The 13,407-nt window shown below is 44.2% G+C and overlaps 2 protein-coding genes across 6 annotated transcripts in view; both read left to right on the forward strand.

Moving 5' to 3' along the window:
- The window catches only part of st3gal3b (ST3 beta-galactoside alpha-2,3-sialyltransferase 3b), a 69,390-nt gene extending 63,352 nt beyond the window's left edge, over positions 1 to 6,038 (forward strand). For all 5 annotated transcript variants that reach the window (XM_080725160.1, XM_080725161.1, XM_080725159.1 and 2 more), the window contains one exon: positions 1,751 to 6,038. In XM_080725160.1, coding sequence (XP_080581286.1) covers positions 1,751 to 1,840 — 90 coding nt within the window. In that variant the 3' untranslated portion in view covers positions 1,841 to 6,038. The remainder of the gene's footprint in view (positions 1 to 1,750) is intronic.
- Positions 6,039 to 6,844: 806 nt separating this feature from the next.
- The window catches only part of LOC308285062 (uncharacterized protein), a gene marked incomplete at both ends in the record, with an annotated part of 30,445 nt that continues 23,882 nt past the window's right edge, over positions 6,845 to 13,407 (forward strand). The window contains 2 exons of the mRNA XM_080725780.1: positions 6,845 to 6,941; positions 7,723 to 7,827. Of these exons, the coding sequence (XP_080581906.1) occupies positions 6,845 to 6,941; positions 7,723 to 7,827 (202 nt within the window). The remainder of the gene's footprint in view (positions 6,942 to 7,722; positions 7,828 to 13,407) is intronic.

Here is a 13,407-nt window from a genome sequence, read left to right on the forward strand (position 1 = left end):
AGCTTCAAAAGGTTGAATAGCGCTGCTGCTCTAGAATATTCTGCAAAAAGACCTTTTAAATACGACCGCGGACTTCCCAGGTCGCTGAACAACGGCCCGATCGCGCAACAACGGCCCGGGGACGACCGAGGTGGCGCAACCACGGCCGGGGGTCGCGAAACTAGACCGGCCGCGACCTAACAAGTATGTACCGCGAACTACGACCTCCAGAACCGGGACCTACGACCTCCAGGTCGTGGCCTAGGTCGCGACCAGGCCGTAGGTCGTTCGTATCAGCGGCTGTCTCTCTGGAATTCAGCCAAGAAAGATTTTATGTCACTGTATTTTAACTAAATACTATAAAACGCACTGTAGGGTAGGTGCAGACTGCAGATTACAGGATATTCAGGCTCAATTTGAGACGGGTATGAATCCTGTGTGTGATTTTACCTTGCAGCAAAAACCTGCAATAGCTACATCAGAAACATAGCCACCAATACAAAGAGGACCTCTACTGTCTTCTGAGTTTGGTGAATGGAAGCCAAGTTTGTAGAATTAAGTCTTCAGTGAATGCTCATTTATTCACATGGGAACGCTTGCCCCTCTTGGTTATGCATTAACCAATGTACCCATTATCAGAGTACCTGTTGTAGTTTGAAGTCGATCCGCTAAGTGGTTCTCGAGATGCGTGTAGGATAGATACATTAACTCACACACAGAGATTTTGTGAATATTTGGCAAAAATAGGGGTACATTCAGCAAAATAGCAAATCTACAAGCTCACAAGTCACAACGACTTGTAAGCTGGTAATTATTCAGGGTGTGATCATGTATTTCACCCTAACTGGATCCATTCCTCTCAACCTTGTCCACAGTTAAATTTAATTGGTCGGACCATTTTTTATGTGTTTTTTTGTAATAAGATAGGACACTGAAATCACAGGCGCTCAGAGCCTGTGTACACTCACGTGCACACACAGCTCAGTCTGCTCCCAGTTTTAGCTCCCTATATTAAGTCCCAGTGAAAGCCTTTCTTACAACTCTGTGAGGTTATGGTCAATAGTGTGATCCGTCACAGTGGGCCAAGCCAGACAGGCCCGTGGCCCTCTTGAGACTTCTGGACCAGCTGTGGGGCCTGGAGAGCTCGCTACACTTTTTTTCTGTGTAATTATTTTTCTCCACTCATGTCTGTCTTGTCTCTCTCTCCCTCTTTGTGCTTTCATTTATCCTCCTCTCTCTTTAACTTCTGTGACTCCATCCCAAAGGACCGCACAGGAACCACAGGTTCTGGTTACATCCAGGCCCACTGGACTGAGCCAGTAGCACAGACATGTGCACAGTGTAGTCTTGTACATGACTGCATATAGTATAGGCTTGGGTCTTATCATAAAGCAGAAATTTGTGGCTGGGTATTGTAATCGCTCCTCTCGTATTTCATGAGACTTGGTGTTAATGGAAGAAGGATGACCCGAAAAGATGATTAACTTTTAAGGTTGAAACTTTCATGATCAAAGACCAGGTCAAAAGTGAAACTGAAAAGGTGGATTTTCATGAAACAAAGTTGTGGATGATTGTTAGGCTGCCCTGAAGAGATGGAAGTTTGAATCGGAGAAAGTCAAAGGTCAAGATTTATTTCTTGATTTTGGTACTAGTCATAAATAATAATCATCACGTTACAGTTTAAGTGTTTGTCATGCTATGGGAATTGTATCCAAGATTTGTCATGTCTGACGTTGTCCTTGTGTCCTCTCCCCCTCTGTCTTTCTGGCAGTCATGGACACACAACATATCCAAGGAGAAGGAGTTTCTCCGCAAGCTGGTGAAAGCCAACGTCATCAATGACTTGACGAACGGGATATGAGTTTACACCCACCCAAGGGGGTTCCTTCTGCCTTTGCTGCCCTGCCTGCCCCCCCCCCCCCCCCCCCTCCAATCTTCCCATGAACTACTAAAGACACTGGGACAACTATGGGGGAGGGCGGGGACGGAAGAAGGACCCATAGAAACCGCGGTGGTCCCCACACTGCCTGAGTTTTTATATCAAAGGAGATTATCAACATGAACAACTATAATAACAGAACAGAAAAGCGTAGGAATCTAGTGGAGGGTTTCCGTGGAGAGACGCACACACGTGCCTTCTGAACCAAAGGCTCCTGCTGTCTGCAGTAGGAGGGACACTCTGAGGGAAGAGGGGGTCTGACCATTGACAGTCACCGGAAGATCCGATTTGTTTCCCCCTCACCGCCCCACACACACCTATCTTAGCCCATCCCTTCTACTCCCTCACATCCCTCTCCCGGGGGGTGAGCAGAACCCTGGGTTAAAGGGCAGAGGAGTACGACAGCACGGCCGACAGGGGGACCACCTGAAAGACTGATTCATTATGAAAAGACTGGACGGAGAGCGTAGGGACGCAGTGCCAAACGTACCTCGTAGAGAGGGGAGAGACATTCAACCCCCCCGCTCCCCTCTCTCTATCTAACTGCCTGAATGTATTCTCACTTTCCACAGTGTAAATATCAAAGATTTTAGCGTGCTTTTTAACAAGCTGCAGCGACAACAACCCACCCCTCTATCCCCGAACTGACCAGAAACCTCTGATTGGTTCATTGTTTCTGTCAGGCCGAAGGCCGGGGATGGAGATCGTTTTTGCCTGTCTGTCTGTGTTTGTTTGAATCCAGAGCGAATATTGCAGACCGCTGGACCAATCGGCGTCAAAAGTTTTGTGCACACTGCCAGTAGACCAAGGAAGACGATGCACGCCAAATCTTTCAAATTGGCCTCATGGTGGCGCTATACTAGCCCGCTTGACATTTTTGCTTATAACTTTTGAAACTTATCGTAGGTCACACAATCAGAATTTAATCGTTGGCATATTTGTTCTGAAAACTCGTTTTGCTACTAGTCTACTCCAGTCCTACTGTACACATCTCTGGAGTCATGTGATAAATGCATCTTTCAGATTTTTCATATTCCATTCCGATTGGCTGTAATTGCCTTACAAAGTTTGCTCGAAGGGCCAAAATCATATCGAGGGGCCTCTACACAACGCAGAGATGAGAGCAATGTCACGTAGTCCCCCAGGGACAAATATCATGTTCAGAACAATGATTTGTTTTTTACCCATCTTCACCAAATTAGGAACATATGGTAATGAACGTAATGTTTGCCTGTAATTGGCTTCAAATAATTATGGGAGGGGCCTATTTCTTACAAACAATGCTATACATCATGACATGAACAACATCCAATCAAGGCCAAATTGAGAATCTCTTGTTGATTGACCACTGTGGGGTGCAACTTCAAAAGTGCTCTCACTTCTGTCCATAGGGGGTGCCACAAATGCTAAAATTTGAACCATATGTCATAGAAACACCATTACAGCTTCCTCGGGTCCTGATGGCTGCAATTACACAGCCCTGGGTTGGCCATCTGGTCTGGCGGAGAAATGCGTTCCGTGGAGCGCCCCTTTCTAGTTAAACGAATTCCTCATTGGTCCCTTCATTTCTCCTCTTCCACCTCCTGCTTGATGTTTCACTCTATAGCCTGTCCTGTTCTCGCAGTACTCTTTGTGTTGCCTGTGATTCGCCCCAGACTGTGTCACACGCAGCCATGTCCTGCTGCAAGAAAATCCCAAATGGATGGGATCACCTTTTCCTAATACACATCAAATAATCTCAAGAGTTAAAGATTACCAGTTTGTTGATGCCTCCAAATCTCCAAATTACAAATTATTTTATTTGCAGATGTGTTTTTCTTTTTTAAGGTCTATTTTAATTATTTATATTGCTTTTATGGTCCCAATGTTATGGTCACAGGCAGGCCTGCTTATGTTGTGTCCTTGTTTAGATAAGTCGCACAAATTTCAGTTTCTTCCAAATTGTCCACAATGTGCTTCCTTTAAGACTAGCAGTAAAGTTTTGGTAGAAGCAGTGTTACAATACGCATTACACCTGTCCTCATCCTCCAGATATGGTTTAGAAGTATTAAAGGTGTAGTAGGCAACATTCATGAAGTAACAAGAAATTAAAATGCCATAACACTCGGCCAGCAATCAGTAATTCCTGTTGAGAGAATTATTCTCTTTCTCTGTTTTTGGGCCATCTGAAATCTCACCTCTCACCTTGACCGCTGATCTCTTGACCAATCAGGGGAGCTCTACGAACAAGAGAGTAGGAGTGCATAGATACCACATTTAAAAAAAATCACCTAGTTTGAATCCAACTCTTTGCTGCAAGTCATCACTTTCTCTCACCTTTCCTGACTCTTTTGCTTTTAAAAGAAAATCTGCAGTAGCTTGGACTTCTCCAAAGTTGCCTTCTGCAGATTCTATTACAACCCTGTATTTTTAATTATTTCTTTAATTGCAGCAAATAGATGCATAAAGGTAATTTGATTAAATAAATGGCAGTGCGGCAAGTGACAAAATTAGAATTATCTGGTGAGCTAGGCTCAGTTTCAATGTAATGTAAAATTATATCATTCTTGCACTTTAAAAGAAAAGAAACAGAAATTAAGGAGGTGTGCTTGATTTTTCCACTTGAGAGGCCCTCCGACAACAAAAGTTATTTGAATACATCTGCTGTGGCAGTATTTCAACATTGCTTCTGTGTAGCAATGGTTCAGTATTAAGCATGAATTCTACTTAGTTGTGTGCAGGTGTTGCACGCTGAAAAAAGCAGATGTTAAAGCTTACAATGTTCCACAGTGTGGCGTGTTTAAGTGCAAGACACCGACCCAACTAAGTATAATTTCAGCATTACGCAGTACAACTTTCTGCTTCTCCCTCTGCTAACCCAACCAAACTCAAAAATGTCATGTTAGGTCTGCTTTCTACATTTTTATAACACCAATAATCAGATGTGTACACTACAGTGATGATGCATTTTGTTCTTTGTAAAGTCTGCTTTACCAAAGCAGGGTTTTTTGTTCTTGTTTCAGGGTTTCAGGGTTTTGTTGCTTCAATGGCAAATGTTTTGTGTGTGTTTGGGTGTTTTCTTTTTGTTTTTTGGGTGGGGGACTACTCTATAGGTGAATGATCTGTTTTTACTGCTTTGTTGGAAGTGCATACTCACTGTACTCTGTACAAAAAATACACAAATTCTGACCGAACCCGACCATACCCGAACCCGACCCGACATTTAGGGTAGGGTAGGGCCTAAAATGTATGCTAACTAGTAGAGCTGGGTAGGGCCTCGGGCCTGCCCAGTTAGGGCCCAGTTAGGGCCGGGCCTTAATTTTCAGGCCCGTTGAGAACTCTAGTTCAGTATCCCACATGTGCTCCTTTTCCCCAAGAAAAAGAACACATGACATTGTGTCCTAATCTGTCCTTTAAGATCAGTAGGAATCCACTTGGATTTTGAGGGAAGAGATCACTTTTTGAGGAACCTTGTTGGAGCCTTTCAGAGCTAAGGTACAGGGAATAGCTCAGACATTGCACTATCTATCAGCAAGACGCGATCAGCGCCACCCGTCATACTGTAGAAGAGAGGGTCTAAGTGAGGTGTGAACCAAGGCTCTTCCAGGTAGGTGTTGAGTCCTGTCACGATGGGTCACTTCTTCATTTGCTAAACAGGATTTGGGCCCGGTCTGTTTCAGGTCCAGAAAAAGAAGAGGGCTTCTGTAATTCCAGTTGGTAGTGAGTCAACTCCTTAAGAGTTGAGACCAAGTTTGTGATAAGCCCTAATCTTTTTCTGTTTATTTTTTTCTTCCTTGAACTGAATTTTCTGAATGCTGGACTGTATGGACTTGAGACGCACCGGGACCACCTATTTTCCTATCATCACCCCCCACCTGCTCATCATCAAGCAGAATGTATTATATTGATATTAGGGTAGTAATGGATATTTAAAGATTTATTTTTTATTTTTATTTAAACATTGCACCTCACCTCAATTCATAACACGATCAACAATCAATCACCACACTGTCTGACCTCTAGGCACATCATTATCACCGGGAGGCCATGAACACGATCAAGTGTTGTCATTTCTTTTTTATATACAGGTATAAATGACTGTCCTTTCTGCAACTTGTTAATAAATACGTTTGTAAGTGGATGTTCTGCTGGTGCATTTCTGCTTCTCTCCTGCTGATCAATTCTGTTTTGCAGTTATATATTTTGCAACCGTTTTCCCTTATATTTATCTTTGTTAATGTACAGGTATATCACATGTCTAGGATAGTAAGTTCTTATAGTATTTACTTAAATATCTGAGTCTACATTGCTGTCTTATTGATCGTGAGTCAATTTAATTTAGTCTAAAGCGATGTCAACCTCAATCAGATGTTAGTCTCAGCTTTTTAAACGGTTAAATCCTAGATACGTTGTGGACCGGTATCCTCCAGGGGTCTACACTTGGTCTCCTATACTCTGTCCACGCCAGATCTCTTCACCAAAATGAGAAGATATTCATGCCCCAAAACAAATTGCAATGAGATTTATGCAGTAGTTTGTACTTGTCTTGTAGATCTCTACTATAAGCGAAAGTTCTATTATGACATGCCCAGAATAGGGACGCCAAAGGCTTCCTTGGATTGGATTCCTTGGAAATACTGTGCTGTAAGAGATATTACATTCTTTAGGTCCTGACTTCATCCCAGTCCTAGTGCTAAAACACTTGTAAAGCATGTCCTAAGAGGCTACATTACAGCGGGTGGTCTGCACTCGTTGCAGGAGGCCCATCAAGACAGGACGTATGGCCTTCACTGGGAGCAACTCTAGCATTATGGTATTCAGACCTCATCTAGCCTCATCTTATTCAGGTCCCATATGTACAGTGCTCTATTATCGCTGTCCGTGTGTCCATTAGTCTGCCGAACAGGTTACAAACCCCAGGAAACTTAACAGCCCAGTGAAGGAGGGATGGAACGGGGGACCGTGGAGAGTAGGATTTCCTCTCCTCCGCTCTGCGCCGTCTTCTACCTGCAGAGACAGAGGAAATCATTTTTCAACTCCGACGGTACACCGGACTTCCTCTCTAATGGACTCTCCTTTTCTCCTGTGTGTTTATGTCTATCCCACTCTGTCCCGTTCTGCATCCTCTCTCTCTGCTGCTCTCACTTTCTCTGTCCTGTCTTCTGGAGCCTCCCTCCCTCCCTCCTTCTGTTTTTCTGTCTGTTCCCTGTCTTATAGCCCCTTGCATTTGTTTCCCTTTACTTGCCAAGCCCTTATGTGGGATCTAGTTTCATTGCAGTAGCCCTGAGGGACCCATCCTAGACTTAACGTGTGCGCGCACGCACACACACACACACACACACACACACACACACACACACACACACACACACACTATTACTCAGCTGCAGTAACTCTGATATGTGTGTATGAACGCACAGAGGAGTGGTGCTGAGCGGGGGTCTCTCCAGCTGGTATAACCGAGGTGAGGTGGAGGAGGGAGGGCACCGAGGGGCTCTTAAAGCGCCCCTGGTGAGCGATTCAGATCCCGCCGTTAACGGGGTGCCAGAAACACCTCCGTGGCCTCTGGAGTCACGCTTCACTGACCACCAACACCCCTCACACTGGCTTCTCTTGACTCAACAAGACTTCACGATCCCCGCGGGAGAGACCCCGGTGATCCTTTCTCCGTCTCATTCTCTCACACGCCCTCTTTTTCCCCTTTCTCTCTCTCTCTTTGGCCTCTCTCAACAGAGAGAGGATATTTACCACCTGGGAGCTCCTGAGGCAGCTGGCTGGGGGCGGCCCGTTGCTGTTTTGTCCTCGGTGTTCCTGCACCCCTTCAGCTGACGGGCCTTTTATTCCCGGCGACAGCTTCTGGACCCCGCCTCCTCTCGCCGGGGCTGGAACGGAGGAGCCTGCAGCCCCCGGGCCGAAACCTAAACTCCCTCGTAAAAAAAGGTCTGGAAAAAGAGAAGGAGTACACACACACACACACACATACATACACACACACACACATACAGGGACTCGCACAGCACAGACAACATCCGCTTTTTTGCTCTGTTTACTTTAGTCAGGGTCATCTGAGCTGAGGGAAAACACCCTTTCCCCCCCCACACCAACTCAATCCCTGTCACTTTTCCACCTTTCAGCTGACCTCAGTCTCTGGCTGAATGTGGCGCACCTGGTACATCGCTGTCATTTACACGAGCCGTTAGATGGAACTGGATCTGCCCCCACTCCCTCACCCACCTTGTCAGATTTTTACATAGTCTACCCCAGTGATTCTCAAACTTTCACATTTCTTTCAAGGTCTCCCCTTAACTCTGACAGTGTACAAATGGACCAGTCAGGGTCCATTTGGTTCCATTTGTGTCAGAGTTACAGACTTGTATGGGTCAATTTAGCCCTCCTAAAGGAACCCACAGAGTCCCTGGAATCCACTTTGAGAACCACTGGTCTACCCTGCTTTACTTAAAAAACTTCAATGAACTGTCACCTAATGTACAAAGCTTTCCATAGAATGCTGTGCTAAATCCTCTTCCAAGAAGACGTACAAGAAGTTGATTACTTGAGACTCTTAAAAGATGAGCGGAACATTTTTTAGTCTCCCTTGCCCCTCTTTATGGAGAGCAGAGTCACAACGGCCATACATCTGCAAAGTTCCTCCAGATTACAGACACAGTTTATCCTCCTAAGTATGAAGCGTTGTTTATACTTGGTCATAGAACTGTGTCACTCGCTAAACAACTGATTTTCAAATGACTGCACCGTAGCCTATTTTCTTGGCAGCCGTGACAATTGCTGTTGCCTTCTCCACCTTCTTCCCCATCCGAAAGGTGCTAATATATCTTTTTCCATTTCACGCTAGTGGAGAAAGAATAGTTTAGGACTAAGAAGCCTCTTTTTATTTCAGTGGAAAAGTGGGACCAGAACAACATCTGGAAGTTTCTTCTCTTCTGCCGAAACCCATGCAACCAACATTCACTAAGTGCCATGCTGTGGTCTAAGCTGAACATTGGGTATATGACCTTAAAAACAACTTAATGGGCCTTTTGGAAAAACAGACATTAGGAGTGACAGGATTAGCTATGGCTGCCCCCTTCCACCCACCATCCACCCATCCCCTCACATTAGAACGCCTGTAATCAAGGCATGTGTCAGAGGTTTGCTTTATGCTCTGTGGGTATAAACAGTGACAAGCTTGGAAGGAGAATATATTATGCCTTTCGTGGAAGCTGCAGGAAACCAGGGCCGAAATACAACTGATGAACTCTGCAGGGCTTCTAGGGGGTTAAAGCAACTGTCACGTAATGGAAAAGTCCCAACTTTGATACATGCTGCAGTCATGTGTCCCTGACTGTTTGGTCTAAACAATCAAGCCCTATACCTGCTCTCTCAGTGAAACTTACTCTGGAAATAAATGTAAACTGCAAATTCCTGCACGTCAGACTACACGTTTTTATGCTGTATTCTCCTCAATAATTGATTTGAAAAACACTGTGCTGTTGATTCGCCCTGACTTTGACTTTGTCCTCCAGACATTGGACGAGGTGGGGTTTTAGGAGGAAGTGGTTTCCCGAATTTAAAGGAAAACTATTTTGGCTGGACAGGACCCAACGGGCAGAGTCACCTTTGGAGACAAAGAGGAGAGAGGAAGGCACATTGAGTGCATGTGAGAGGAACTACGCATTAAGGATCAACTGGAGGGAGATGAGCGCTCTTAAAAAATGTTCTCCTCATCCTTCCCTCCCTTCTCTCTCTCTCTCTCTCTCTCGGGTCGCAACCCATTTGTGGGTCGTGGACACATTTCTATGGGTCCCTTAATCTTGTTTCCTACATTTTGTTTTTATTTATTATTTCAAAACATTTTCAAAAAACATTCACAAGATTTTCATGAATAAAAAAAATGCAAAATTGCAATGATTATTCTAAGTAATGAAATTAATACATAAATAAAAGTCTAAGAAATTCCATAAATTAGAAAAAACAAATGTTTAAAAAGTAGTGAAAATAGCAGATTAGTTTATATTTTCACTACTTTGGGTCCTAGACAAACGTCTAATTTCTCTTTTGGGTCACGGGCTAAAAGGTTTGGTAACCACTGGCCTACACCTTCCTAGGTTCATACCTTTCATCCTGGCATTGGAGCCTAATCTATTGTTGTAAGGAAGTGTCACTCATTGAAAATGTGGGATTTTAAGTTAGTGACATGGTTGTTTGACAAAGTATAAATTTGCCCTCAGCCCAGACCCATAGCCTGTTACCATGGAAACCAAACTACTGTGCATCCCTAGAACAGCAACTTTCTAGAACAAAAACAGAGATGGTTTTTCAAACCAGACATTTTTCTAAGAACAGATTATATACCTCATCCAAAAACCATAAAGGTCTTTATTTTTTCCTTCTTTTACAGCCAAGGGTCATTTGATGTCTCAACCATGTTTTATTTTTATACAGGACATGAAGGGATTGTGAAAAGTCCTTGTAGCTTTAGCATTACCTGCAAGGTCTGCAGGCTTACAAGTACTTCTGTGAGCAATTTCCTTCAAGCATTCCAACACAGTAGAAAGGTTGCCTTCAAACTGGGCACATGCTGTTCACAGTGTGTCACGGAGGCAGGAAACACTAGAGCAAATATGCTTCTTATTCTTTTCATCCCACGATTTTGCAACCCATTTTTCACCCAGTGCCAACATGTAATCTTGGGCGCTACACTCCCTCTGCCAACCGAGGGAGAGCAACGGACTGAGCTCATCCTTCCTTCTATGCATGAGCAGTCCAGGTCTTTTCACCTGACGGGGTAGTTTCCCTGGTAGAATGTAGTGCATGGAAGGAACACGTTATTCCGAACAAGTTCCTTTCCCCTCCATCAGGCGCCCCGGCTGGCCAGAAGGAATATAGAGACCAGGATTACTGCATGTTTTTATGAGGGTACATGTTTACCCTAGGTGACACGGGAAGAACATGCAAACTCCAAACAGAAAGGCCTTTTTCTTTACAACTCCTACATCTGGCTTTGTGTGTATGTCCGTCCGTCCCACAAAGCTTGGCATTGGCCAAGCTTAGTGGGACGCTTAAGGAAATTAACTCATAAAAGGCACCGCTCACTTCACACTGGGTGTGATTTTTGTTTCCATAGAGATATGGTTTGACTGGTGATTAAGCTGATGACATTTCCAGTAATGGAGGTTTAATCAACTATGTCCCATCTCACAGAATTTTGCACCTAGTGAAGGAGGGTTAAGATCAAGCAAAAGGTTTACAAAAGCATGCACATCCATGATACCAGGTGCTGCACAGGAGAACATGTGTAAACAGGAATATAGTCTGAACACTACTCCCAACATCAGCTTGGCTGTAGTTTAATAAAATATCCATGGGAGCATGATCCAGTAGTATGTGAACACTGTTTTTCTGTTGTCACAGATTAAAGCTGTAATCCATAAGGTTTATGTCCCACTTGGCGAGTGGGAGATATTGCACTTATAAGCTTGAGGCTGTACTAATCCTTTTATGACACCAGGATTTCTCAATGGTATAGGGAGACCACCTCCAACTACAGTTCAGATGTGCTAGTTAGATTGTAATAGCAAAATATTCAATACAGATTGGTTGAAATAAAGTTAGACATTGAAATAAGTTCCTTAAGGTCAAGTCACTGGCTAATGGCTACAAACAGTATTCTAAGTAGTAAATAAGCCAGGCTCTTGAAATTACACCTCCAAATACATCCCAGTCCAGCATTCTGTTCATCAACAATGGCTTAGTATTCTTCTTCATCACATCCATGTCACCCATCCAAGAAGTTATTCTCTGTGCACCTACCGGTATGTAGTTTTAACATGCATGACTTCTCATAGGAGTAGGACAAGTTTTGAAGCGATGAGGTCAGGACGGTGCATGCATTAGCCAGACAGCCTCAGTCTCTTTGTAGATCAGTGTCAACACTGTTCATGTGTTCCATCCATGAGACATCCTCTACCTCCATACAGAACGTCTTGGTGTCACACCACGCATCCAACAGTTTCTCCAGGGCAGCAGCAAGTGTCCAGGTTTCTACGTCACACACAGCAGGATGCATTCAGCAGTGAAGATGAAGAGGCTGCATTCGACCCGAGCCCAGACTTCCACATTTTCCTCATGTTATGCAGCACATTGCCCTTCTGTTCTTGAGGTGCGTAGGGGAGGATGAGATCCTGGGACTGAGGTACCTGAAGTCCACTTTGAGGGTCCCATCTGCACACTGCATGTCTTAGGTGTTAAAGGCCAAGACCATGGTTTATTTGCTGGAGTCCCACTACTTTGGCATTCCATTTCAACTGCCAGCTAGAGCTCACCAGCTTGCTCAATGGTGTTTAGTATGAACACAATGTGTCAAGGTCTGTAACTGATAGGTGGTACACAATGAAACTGATAGGTGGTACACAATGACTCCTGGGTGTTATGGTAAACCTGAGCTCCAGCGTGCAGAATAACTGGAAGCTGATACGGTAAATAGTAACGTAAATCTTTACTTGTCATAGCCTCAGACAGAGCCACACCTCCACTCCTCCTTTTATGTATTTTTGTCACTATACATTCTAACATACATGAAATTCTTCCCCTGCATTTATTTACCCATCCTAAGAAACAGTGGGCACTATTAATATAGCACCCAGGGGTGCGAGGTTAAGTGTCCTGCTCAGGGACACGTCCACACATAAATACACTTGGGTGGGCAAGGGGGGTGAACCGGGGACCTTCTGATTCCCATTTGGCCTCTCCCACTCAGCTATGGCCGCCCTTCGCTACACAAACCACACCCTGGTCTTTTCCAGACTGCTGATTTTTAGACCATAAGATTTGCCCCCATGGTACCCAAAATCACTGACTCTTTACTGCTAGACATAGAGACTTACTGTACAGTAGTTGAAGTACTTGCATATTACAGTAGGTGCCAAACAAAAACAAAGTGCATTACAATAACAAAGCATTATAGGTTACAGTAGCGGTTCCTGGTTGGTTTCACTCTAGGACCCAATTTGTGCTGATTGTGAACTTGGGACGAGTGCATTAATATTTCGTGACCCACTTCAGGGTCACAACCTACAGATTGAGAAACATCGCTCTTAAGCAGTGACACAGATCAAATAATAGGTTAACACATTTTGTTGACTGTGCTACTTGTGTGTGCGTGTTTGTTGGTACTGAACACATACGGTACCAGCATGTGAGCGTGTGTACTTGTGGTTCTGATTCATATGTGTTGCCGTCGTGCTTGCACAGGGCTTAACTCTGGGTGTACAAACAATGACATGCTCCAAAACTTCTTACCATAGTGAACAGGAGGACATCATCATCCATCAAAGTTACTGTTTAGGCTCTCTGCCATACAGAACCTGGGACTGCTCCCAACCTGTGTTATATCAACACACATCTTAGAGCTGGCCCAGCCATATTTATAACATTGATATTCCATATGTTTCGATTGTCATCACATTTTCTCCAAACTTCCCTAATTGCCCATTTCCGTATGTACTCAATGT

This window comes from Nannobrachium achirus, assembly GCF_963921795.1.
Source record: "Nannobrachium achirus genome assembly, chromosome: 5".
NCBI classification, from domain to species: domain Eukaryota; kingdom Metazoa; phylum Chordata; class Actinopteri; order Myctophiformes; family Myctophidae; genus Nannobrachium; species Nannobrachium achirus.